General features: G+C 41.9%; 1 protein-coding gene across 2 annotated transcripts in view; it reads right to left on the bottom strand.

The window, feature by feature from the left end:
• The window catches only part of DOP1A (DOP1 leucine zipper like protein A), a 74,331-nt gene that overhangs the window by 31,886 nt on the left and 30,080 nt on the right, over positions 1-12,365 (bottom strand). For both annotated transcript variants that reach the window (XM_066604972.1, XM_066604977.1), the window contains exons 13-16: positions 9,450-9,683; positions 3,599-4,202; positions 1,257-1,531; positions 939-1,091 (exon numbers count right to left, since the gene is read on the bottom strand). In XM_066604972.1, coding sequence (XP_066461069.1) covers positions 939-1,091; positions 1,257-1,531; positions 3,599-4,202; positions 9,450-9,683 — 1,266 coding nt within the window. The remainder of the gene's footprint in view (positions 1-938; positions 1,092-1,256; positions 1,532-3,598; positions 4,203-9,449; positions 9,684-12,365) is intronic.

The raw sequence follows: 12,365 nt of genomic DNA, 5'->3' as shown, positions 1-12,365 counted from the left end.
TTCACAACTCCTATTCGAGCTTGTGCTGCTGTAGGACGATCAGGAAACTGTAAATCTACCAAAATTTTTTATTTACGGGAGTCCATAGGCAGCAGAAGTCTTCCACCACGAGTTATAGTTTAATATTGGTTAATCAAGATACACAGACTCCTTTGCATGGCGTATGCGCAATTACACACACCTCAGCGCAACGTATTTGTGCTTTGAATGATTTTTTTTGTGTCTTTGTATTTTACTGTATTTTTTGTGTTCGCATGTCATGTTTTTTTGCACATGGGGCATACCCATGCCTCGATTCAAATGGCTATTTAGCTTAATGAGTTCAAGATATATTCTTCTTCCAGCAGAATTGTATCGCATACTGCGCACCTCCTTGCATATTGTGTGCGGATTTATGTATTCCCATAGAAGTCTATGGGGACTTTTGCGTACTGCATGTGCAAATTTTGCCACATGTCCTCTGCCTTGCTTTAGGGTAGGCTAATTGTTTAATTAGTTAATTACTGCTTATTAACCTGTCTAGTTCCCCTAGGAGACTTTACACATTCGTGCTTGCGATGTCATAGAACTCCAGGAAAAAAGAAATTTCACTAAGTAAATTTGCTCTATCATTTTGGCTGCTAGGAGTATGAACTGTAGAAGTACATAGGGCAAGATATTTTGTTAACAGTTTTAGCATGCTTTTTAAAAAAAGTAATAAATGAACAAAAGGAATAAGACGGCGACAGCAAATAAGATGGCGAAAAAGACCGCAACTGTGAAAAAGACAGCAACTACAAATAAGACAAAGATGAATAAGACAACGAAGATGAAGAACGATGAGCAATGTTTGATTGCCATTACAAAACTGGAATATCATCTTTTTTTCTGTGAAGCTTTAAGAAACTTTACTATTACTGAAGCATATATGTCTCTGGATATGTAATATGAATCTGTACCTTATCTTTGTGTGTCAGCTGCTGGCTGATGACATCTTCACATATACTAGACGAGGGGACCAGGTTGTGCAGCTGATAGAAGAGTTCCACACTTCTTTGATGGTGTTGTGGGGTCCGGTCACCCAACTGTTGCCACAGTGTTATAGCCACATTCTGGAAGTGGTTCAGAATAGAACAGAAGAATGGATGGATGTAATAAAACGGTGCATTATCTCAGGTTCAGCTATTTTAAATAAACTACATTTGTGATTAGAAAACTTCAATTATCTAAAATTAAACCGTAAACTGATAAATATATATACAAATCATTCCACTTACCTTAAAGAAATCTGTTTTCTCAGCCATATACCTCAAATTGCCCTCAGTAAGGGGAGGTCGGATAACAACAGACACTCTGCCTTGGTTTGGGCTCAAGGGCTGTGAGGCTTCCAGGCTATTAGTATTTTCTCCTGTGACAACTGCCACAGACTGTGTCAGGCCAACCAGGTCCATAACAAGAGAAATGGCAACGCTCTGTATGCTGAAGTCTACTGCTGCACTGCAGGTGTTCATGAGAGTCTGAAGCCACGAGGGTGGCTGTACCTTCTCACAATCTAATAAAAACAGAAATAACATACACCATTCTATAGTATACTAATACTGCATAGGTCAATACACACAAGTCTGCAAGATTCAGCAAAATAGAAACAATGCGTCAATAGGTCACCCTGGATGTCTTTTTGCAACTTGGTCCTTATGCTTCAGGTTTCTGGGACTTTTTTTCTCTAAAGTTGCTAAGGACAGGTAATAGAATAAAATTAAAGTAGTACGCCCCTCGCATATGACCACTGAAGCCAATGATTGGCTGCATTGGCCATGTGAATGATAAAAGGCACATGACCACTGCAAGAAGGTCAAAGACCAGAGCGGTTGTGCTGGAACAGGGGAATGTTTCATTTGGGAGTACTGTTTAGTTTTTTTTTTTAATATCTTAGTCCATTCTCTGCATTAGCCACTTTTAAAAAGTCCCAGAAAAATACTTTAAGAAGTTAAGTTGGTTCAGGGTGTGACCTAGAGCAGGATGCGAGTGGTGGAGACACACCAGGAGAGCTCCCATCTGTTATGCTTGCTTCGTATCCTGAGGCAGTGTTTTTAAATCTGCTGTGCTGGCTGCCGTGCTGGTCCCTGGATCTTTGGTTGTGCTGCACCATGGTTCCTTTTGTGGGGGAGTAGTGGTAGTAGAGGCCTGTCTGTTGTCTAACCAGATTTCAATGACGAGCAGAAATGAAGCCTGCGGTGCATGAATGGTTCATAATGGTGATCAAGCAACTCTGAACGTAACTGCGAAAACTTTGCATTATGAGGCTGCCTGTGCAACATTGGAGGCAATATAGAGAGGGATGATTGTGCGGAAGGCACCGAACATTGTGACCATTCCAATTGCTTTACTGCGAAATGCCGTGATGCGGAGAACAAGTTGGCATAATTTGATTGCTTAAGTTTTTCTGCAACCCTACTAAAGAAAATGTTCATGAAATATCCACAGTTGTACTTGCCTCCTCTGGTGGGAATTTAAATACATTATCTCACTATGTAATTGAGAAGGGTAAGCATGGCCCTGTTTTATATGCTTCATCTGCCTCTGCGAATACTATTATGCAGGTGATTTCAGCACAAGCTAGTGGTGTGGATATGCAAAATGATATATTTTTCTAGCTCTGACTAAAAGCAATACTGTTTTGGCTTTCCTCGCTGCTCCTGAAAGCGGATGTTGGATTTATAAAATTCGATTTACAGAATAGACAGAGATCGTCTAAATAATTTGGGACTGGTGGTGGTGGTAGGGTTACTGCATCTAAAGGAGACTGAATGGAGTGCTGGCCTTGCAAGGGTTCCAGCACTAAATTCTCTTTCAATGGGACTGCCGAATACCAACTTGGGTATTTTCGTTACTCCCATGGAAATCAATGAAGCGCAGACTGCGCATGCTCGGCCAGCACTCCATTAGAGTGACATCACTGCAGGTTGGGGAAAAGCAACTCCCGCAGTGACAGAAGAGCAGGACAGGGGAGTACTGTCCTCCAGATCGACAGGGCCTCAGCTGTCAGACACCCACGATCAGCAAGTTATTCCCTGTCATGTGGGTAGGGATAAGTTGATATTCTGGTACAACCCTTTTAAGTAAGGGAAGCACTGATTGATTTTAGCAGCTCTGTAAATGTCAGTGTCTCATTATCAATCAGTACATCTATAGCCTCACTAACACATCAGCTCAACAGCTGAGATGTTTCCATCAGTAAAAGCGGGGTTGCTCAGGGTGCCATAACAAATGGACTATGGATGGAAAAGCAAGCATGGACTGACAACTTGATGAAGTATGGATAAGGTAGGGCATTATTTGAGGGCTGCAAGCATAGGACTGTATATCTGGGCAATGTAAAGTTTCTTCTGGGTCTTGTATGGCAGATATGGTCACAGCAAGCCAGTTTCTTGGCATTATTTTCCCGCGTAGTGTATGGCACTTCCAATCTATATAATTCCCTTAGGTTATCACAACTACAATTTGAGATACACTCTTCGTTCTGTCAGCTGTGGTGGAGGGGCAAGCTTCAAACTCTGCTATATGACCATGTGATTCACACAATATGGAGAAATTTGCCTAGAACACCACCTGAACTTACCCCCTTCTCCTTTATCTGAATGAATGTCTGCAGAGTGACTTCCTTCAGCAATATACACAGGAAAACTGGAACATTCAAGGAACAGCTGGCATGCAGCAATGAAGGCTGGACGGCATTCTTTTGGAGAAACCGGTTTATTTATTCTCTTTTCTTTAGAGTTTTCTACTGTTGTCTCCCATTTAGTTTTATCGGTTTGACCACCTGAGGGTTGTTCTACCGTGAGAGCTTTAGGTGCAGCACTCTTTGGGAGAATGTACAGAGTTATGAGTCTTGTGAGGAACTGTTGGAAATACTCTAAGCAGCATTGCATTGCTGTTTTCTGTGTTGCCTTTGTATTCCGTGTAGCTTTAGGGCTCTGACAAGGGTGTTGTACAATGGACTCTTCAGACCCTACAGTGGATGCGGTTTCAATCTCCGATAAGGTGCGACCCAAGGGCAGACCAGCTGCACTTTGCCCATCACTCGGCACCTTGTCTAGATCATCTGCTTTGTCTTCCTGATACTGCACAAATTCTGTAAATCCACTTTCTGAAGACTGGCTGCTTGGAGGGTTTTCACCATCTTCAAACGTATCACCTGGATTTTCAGCGGAAACTGGAGACAACTAGGAAGTAAATGAATGGCATTAAGTCAACGCTTCTCTCTCAAAATCAATCTAACCCAGTGTACAAGAATGACCGATTTTGTGAAACGATACCAAAACAAAATTAAAGGAGCCCTCTTGGTCTATGGCCATGTTCACATAGCAGAATTTGCTGTGGCTCATTCTCATTGATTCAGCATCAAATTAGTGTCCCCAAATCATATATCTACAAGATTACTTGGTTTCTCTTACTGAGAACAATCAACATCCAATAGGTGGCGCCGCAGAGGTATTGTTCCATCTTCCCTATTTGCAGGTCTGAAGGAGAGATAACACACAGGCCTGGTGACCCCCTAACACCAATTAAAAAATCATTAAAAACTGTCACATTCCTTTCCAGAGGACTATCGTATATACTCGAGTATAAGCTGACCCGAGTATAAGCCGAGTCAATATGTTTTACCACAAAAAAAAAAAAGGTAAAACTTATTGACTCGAGTATAAGCCTGGCTACACTCGAGTATATACGGCATATATATATACATACACACACACACACACATTTATATTTGAGAGTATATGTGTCAGACCCCTTATTCCTATATAGAGGGTGTCTGTGTGTGTAAATATATAATTATACACACACCGTCGATATAGCAATATGGGATATGGCACATATACTCATATATATTACACATACACACACACACACACACACACACACACACAGACTGTACAGTGTAGTATACAGACATATATACACACATATAAACAGACATATACCCCCCATATGGGCAGACTACACATATATGCACACATACATAGTAGACATATACCCCCAATATGGACAGACTACATACACCATACATACAGCAGGATGAATCTTCCCTACGTCGTGTGCAGTATGATCTCCGGTGCCACAGAGCCGCTCACCATTTTGTCCTCTGGGCGCGGCAGACTGTGCACTCTGTACTATAGGACAGGAGGACTGGCAGCAGCGCGCACCGAGGGATGGGGACTCCCGACAGAGGGAGGAGGAGAAGACCTACCAGCTACTCCATGGCTGTGCGTCAGGAGAAGGAGGCAGCGCTGTGATTGGATCGAGCGCCGGCCAATCACAGCCGGTGGTCAATAAACCAATCACAGCCATTCAGTGACATCACTGAATGGTTGTGATTGGTTTATCGAGCGCCAGCTGAGATTGGCCCGCGCTTGATTCAATCACAGCGCTGACGGCGGGGGAATTGAATGAGCCAGGGAGATGACAGCGGGGAGAAGACTGAAGCAGCTAGCTGCACTATCGGGGAGAGCATCACGCCAGGGACAGCAACGCGGCATTATTGTATCTTGACGTCAGTGGATGTGGCGGGTGTAGCTGAGTGTTAGGGAGCTTGACAGCAATGTCACGCACCCAGTGTCTGATTGGCTCACCCCTCTGCTGCTGTGTGTACTGCCTGGACTTCAGAGAATTTTCCCCATTGGCTGCGGTGAGTAAGGCCAGCTCCTGCTCTCTCTCTCTCCCCTCGGCTCCTGCTGTCTCCCCTTGCCACAGTGGAATCGCCTGCTGCTTTCTTCCCTCGGCTCCAGCTGTCTCTTCTTAAGGCTGTGGCGCTGCTGCAGTCTCCCCTCGGCTCCTTGTCTCTCACCCGGTGCAGTGTGAACGTTTGCAGCTCTGTCCCCTCGGCCCCTGCACTCTCCCCTTAGGTGAGGCGGCCAGGAAACTCCCGGCCAGTGTGGCTGTGCAGCGTCCCTTGCGCCGTTGCTGTGATGGGCGCCGGTTGCCCGGCGGATGGGTCCTCCAGCCGTGGCCTGCGTGGTGTGGTGCATCCCGACCAGCGGCTGCCTGCTCCATCCAGCCCATCGCCTCTGTGGTCAGTCATGGCCGCTCCCCCGCTCACAGGTCGTGGCAATCTGCTGCCGCAGGCCTCAGGATGGCACTTCATGGTTGAAATACGCCCCCAGCCAACCCAAAGCTGGGGGCGTTAACATTTTTTTACAGTGCTGTATTCCGGCGGTGACATAATACAATAATACCCAGCGTCGCTGGCTGAGAGGTGAATATTGCAGTTTTTTTTTCTCTACACCTCACTGGAGTATAAGCCGAGGCGGTCTTTTCAGCACATTTTTTGTGTGCTGAGAAACTTGGCTTACACTCGAGTATATACAGTAATTAAGTATTTATTGCACAGCTCATCCTGTCTGTATTTTGTTTTAAGTGCAAATTAATCTTGCTATGTCTGTGCCTTTTCATATGTGTGTGTATAATAATATATATATATATATATATATATATATATATATATATACATACATACACACACACACACACACATCCCATCCAGATCTGTATAATTAAGCCTGAGGAAGGATCCTGAGAAATCTTAAAGCTCCAGGCCCCTCTTAAACTCTTTTATTGAGTTCACCATCACCACATCCTCAGGTAGAGTTCCATAGTCTCACTGCTCTTACAGTAAAGAACCCCCTTCTGTGTTGGTGTAGAAACCTTCTTTCCTCTAAAAGTAGAAGGCGCCCTCTTGTTACTGTCACAGTCCTGGGTATAAACAGATCAAGGGAGAGATCTCTGTATTGTCCCCTGATGTATTTATACATAAGGATGCCCCTCAAGCTTTTTTGAGGGAACAATTTTGATAACCTCTCTGGGTATTGTAGTCCGCCCATTTCATTTATTCCTTTAGTTGCCCACCTTTGTACCCTCTCAAGCTCAGATATGTCCTTCTTGAGTACCGATGCCCCAAACTGTACACAATATCCCATGTGTGGTCCGACTGGTGACTTGTAAAGAGGAAGAACAATGTTCTCGTCATGTGCCCCTATATTATTTCTGTGAGACAGCAGAATAAGAGCAGAGTATAGGCAGATTTTCTGAAAACATTTGAGTAGCACAATCACAAGACTGCCCTCTGCTGTTTTTATACTTTTACTGCACATCTAGCAGCTTTTTGGAGAGCACAATGGATTGTTCTCCATTACAGTGTAATACATGTACTTTAGTTGCGCAATCCATCAGCAAACAGATGTATAAGAGGACAAATGCATAGGGCATTTGTGTTGGCATTGTAAAATGATCCCTTACATAGATATGGAATGTCCTGCTACATAGCGCCAGCATTGCATACAGTTACTTTAGTAGTTGCAAGTAGAATTGGTATAAAGGAACATCAATGTTGTATTATTTTCTAGCTGACATTTCCATAAATCTACTTTTAATACTCAGAGGATACAGAAGTGTTTGTCCAGTTTATGCAAGCACTGTAAAGCTCTCCCACTGTAAAGTTTGCTAGTATCCAGAATGGCATTTTAATTAGTTCTTCATTTATTTTCACATATCTACAGTTTAATTTTAAAGGTGTTCTTCAGAGTCCGCCAGTTCAGGTTATTTCATTCAATGTCATAAGTGCTGAAAGTTTATTACATGAATGCCCTTCAACTTTGGGCCTGAGCGGACATCTCGGGAGCTGCAGTTGTATGCATATCCCCCATTCATATATATCCACACAAGCAGAAGCCTCTATATGTAGTTCAAAGAGGTACATGTAGACACCCCATGATAACAATATACTAACAGGACTCAGAAGTGCTAATGTCTATGACCTTACTGGCAGTGCATATAGTATGGTCTTACAGTTGAACTCACTAGTATAGCACTATACTTCTGCCTTAGTTTCTCTCGTTCCCAGATGGATTACATAATGTATAATAAAAAAAATAATCTGTTAACAAGACTTCAAGGCATAAAATGATAAAATATCAAAGATTCACCTGATCAATATGCCCCCACTACAATGCAGCTGCTCCAATCCTGTGCTGTACATTGATTAAGTGACTGTTACAGTCAATCACTGGCCTCACTGGTCAATTGTCAAACAGGGCAGCATCACCTGTGAAGCCAGTGATTGACTGCAGGGGACACAGGGCTGATGAACATGATGTGACCGCTGCAGGACCATAGAGGCTATGTGCTGGAGTGGCAGGATATTTAACAGGTGAGTACTGGAGAGTTTATTATTTTATTCCTCAGACCTGAGCTTTATAGGGAATTACGACATAGCCTAGTAAACTTGTACACATCATAATATATATATATATATATATATATATATATATATATATATATATATATATATATTGTCAAGATAACTGTTCCTATATTGGAACGTTATAGTCTACTGCACAAAGTCAGATCAGTTGCATGTGTTATTTCCAAGTTGAAGGGGTATCATCACACCTTAAAGAGATTACCTAGAAGGTGAGGGAGGAGACTTATAATGCCATGCATGCTCCTCCGAGAAATATATGCAAATAAGGAAGATGGAACAATACCTCTGCAGCGCCACCTATTGGATGGCAGCATTCCTCCAAATTATGTCCGACCCTTTATACAGGTCTTAATAACAAGGATTGTGAATTGAAAACAAAGCCAGAATCCATACTCAGACAGCTGTTTCGGGGGTTTTGCTGGCTTGGCTAGTGAGAAGCCTATGACGTGGGTCAGGAGGGGGTTGGACATTAATTATAAAGATATTCGTCATCTCAATGTACCCATGTCAGGGTTTGCCAGTGTTTTTTCCTGTGCTCTCCACTTATTTAACTTGTCATTGATGGTTATTTTATATATATAAGTCAGGATATTATGGATACATACCATGATTAAGAACACTATATGCATTTGAAACTCCTGTGAAGTTTTCTTTAGACTCATTGATTACAATGTTTTTACTTCCTTCCTGGGACCTGGGTTTTCCCTTTTCACTATATGCATTTATAGCTGGTCAAGAGACTGTCCGTGCTCCATTACTTGAAGTGTGGAGCATCAGGTGAGCTGGTCCCTGATTTTGTCTGAATGTGAAGTTTGTGACTAACGCGTATTGATTGATTTAATTATGCATTAGCATTGCTGGAAACAACAAGTTTCTCTTTTTGAATTGCCTTTCACAAAAATTAATTATTAAATGGCCAAATATTAAAAATAGAGACTCCCTACCACAGTCCGAGGCTATGAATAATGCTAAAGCTACAAAGAGATCGTGCAGCAGTCTCGGATTCATCAAGTTTAATTGCTCAACTTTCCCCATAACAAGTGACATTCTGAGAAAAGCTCCATGTCTTAAAAAGGTCTGCAACTAGCTGTATCTACAAAACCAGCTGCCTCACATGTACATTAAATCATTCTGTTCATACAAAGAAATGACCTGCACATAAAGAGCATCAGAAGCAGTGTACACACTGGATGCAGTGCCCATGCCTTACCTTCCGGTCCTCCTTCTCTTTAGTTGAGCCATTTTGGCCACTGGGAAGCTGAAATGTGCCTCCGATGCCGGCAGAAAGCAGTGGAGGTTGCACTTTGCTGAGGATCTTTGAGCAAAGCCTTAGTGAATCGGTCAGTTCTCTGAGGTCCAGAGATTGGAGATGGCTAGTTAGGGCAGAAATCATTCGGAGGAGCAGCTGAGGCAGATGTTCAGTCTGTATTTCAATATAGGTCTCCTGGGAAGGAAAGTGCGATAAATAGTCACATGCATTTCCAATAATCTGTGGATATAGGAGTGTTTATGGCAATTACATAAGGCTATGGGGGAGATGTAGCAAAACTGCTAGAGGATTTGCCCAAAAGGTCTTAATAGCATAGCCAGTTATGGACGTCTCCTCCACTATTCCTTAGGGAAACTCTTCCTACGTTATCTTCTAACAATAACATTCTCGAGACTCTCTATCTTTTTTCAAAGAGTTTACTCTTTAATACTCAAATACTATAAAAAAAAATAAAAATTGGTTTGTTGAACCTTTTAGATATCTAAATTGTACAATATTGCAGAATCCTTTACATATTCCTTTAGTGTCACATCACATAGGACTTGTAGAATAAAGCCTTGAATTAAAATCCAAATTTTGACTGTTTTTGGGGATACTGGTTGTTAAATAGGCATACGCTGTACATTACTGGCAAAAACAATCTGATCATCAAATATATTGTCCCTGTGCATTGCTGCACATGTAGATTCCCCTGTTACAACTGACTGGGTACTAGGATTGTAGGATTTATTCAGTGCTGACCAAGGAGACTTAAAGCGAGTCCACAATCAGTTACTGATGGAACATACTGCTATTGGCCAGAACCTTTTATTTTAGCAACATAGACTTAATGGAAATGAATCATTTTCTGTGCTTGTGTTACCATCACTGTGTGTTTAGTACATTCCACTGTCTGGAGATACATTTATAGGAAGCATCACAGTGTGAAAGTGCATGAATTAGAATTGACAATGTTCACATGTCAATGCTATGAGCTGAGAGCGTAATAAGATCATTTCCTAATAGTTAACTATGCTGGTATAACGGCACCATGCTTATCATATGCCATAAGGTTTCCATCCGGATAAGCGGATTTCCCTTTTTTCTTTCTGTACCCACCCAAAAATGTATAAATAAAGAATTTATACAAAAAAAAAAAGAGAAATCCACATTGACAAAATGCAGCTCTAGTTGGTAGTTCTAATATCCTAAAACATATGCATGACCAATTATGTTCCATTGATTAATACAATGCCAGGTCACTGCGGGAATTAAACAATCCTCGTGCCCAACTACAGACAATGTCATAGTAGCCTGTAGTCAGAGACCAACAGCTGAGCACAGGCTACCGTACTATAAACTGCTGCGGGTAGTTAGGGGGAATATAGACTATTCTAGGTCCCAGCATCTGATTCTGAAATCACTTTTTAGGAATTGACAGCCATTACTTTCATGTGGCTTTAGGGGAATATCCACATGGAATGGGTCTGATGCAGATTTTATGCAGAAAGTCAGCAGTGTATCTGCCAGTGTAAAAATACACTCCATATAGTAGGGATATATTGCAGAATTCAGGGCAGAATTGATGTGGGTTTCAAAATTCTTAGCATAAGTGAACTTTCTGTGGATTTAAAATCCGCTATATGTGTGAAATGTGTTTTATTTTCAACCTCTTTGCTGCTACTGTAAATGCTGTGGATTTTTCCCATGGAAAATACGCATCGGACCCGTCCCATGTGAACATGCCCTTAATAACAAAATGGCACTTGTCAGTTGCCAGGGAACTACTGAAGAAGGGACATCGTATACAGGAGAGGGTCCTTTTGACTCCTTTGCAGAAATGGAAGCTGCGATAGTATTTTTTGTTTTTGAGTAATCCCTATCCAGCTAATAAAGCATTATAATAATGGCGGCAATAACTACCATTTATAGCAAACAACTAAGTGCCTGACAGTAAAACAATGAGACTTGGAGAGAAAAACTGTATACTACTCCAAATACTGAAAACAGCAGAATAAACCGCAATGATCACTAATTTATAATTCTATATAATATGTATTTATGGACACGGCTATAAACAGGTGAGACCTTTTTGTGTTGGTAACAAGTACAGATGTGTTTGTATCAGCATAGTTAGGAAAGACAGAATAGGCCATCATACAGTACCTGACATATCACTCTCATACTTCTAGTAGGCTTGGGAAAGGAAAGCAAAAGATTTAAAGAATGGAAAGAGCAGGTTCACTGGTTATTATATTGCACAATGCACAGAGAAAATAACAGGGCTTCATACTGTAAAAAGAGTTAACAGCAGCAGGAGGAAAGCAAGATGTCAGCGGCTGGTGGGTGGGTGTGAGATAGAACATAACAATTAATACTAGATGTAAGGTGTACAGTATTTACAATGTTTTTCTAGGGCAGCTGCCTTTTCATCAATAGACCTGCACTGCTCTAATAAGTCGATGGGCCATAACCCACTGGTTTGCTGTGGTCATCCCAAACAAAGTTTTTTTTTGTAATCAGATAACTAATGTTCAGGAGTGTAGCATGCCTGAGGAAGCCCCCTGTGATGGCCCAAATACTGCATGTAAAGTTTCTGGGATGGAATGTTGGTTGCTTTCTACTTCCTGTGCGTTCCGTCTGCAGGGAGGGATCACAGCTTTCTTGCGAATGCACAGATATGTCTGGTTAAAGGGCGGTGAGCTTACTTTTTTCTTCAACAAAATGGGTATGTCGCTTGTTCTTGCACTGCAGCATTACCTACATGTGGCTTTTACACCTTCATGAGGTCACCAAAGTTTATAAAATGGCTGAGATTGACATCAAGTACTACTGTTTTTTTCGCTCTATAGGATGCACTTTTTTCCTCCCCAAAAG

This window comes from Eleutherodactylus coqui, chromosome 1, assembly GCF_035609145.1.
Source record: "Eleutherodactylus coqui strain aEleCoq1 chromosome 1, aEleCoq1.hap1, whole genome shotgun sequence".
NCBI classification, from domain to species: Eukaryota; Metazoa; Chordata; class Amphibia; order Anura; family Eleutherodactylidae; genus Eleutherodactylus; species Eleutherodactylus coqui.
Note: the sequence above shows the minus strand (reverse complement) of the source record. Positions and strands in the feature narration are given on the sequence as shown.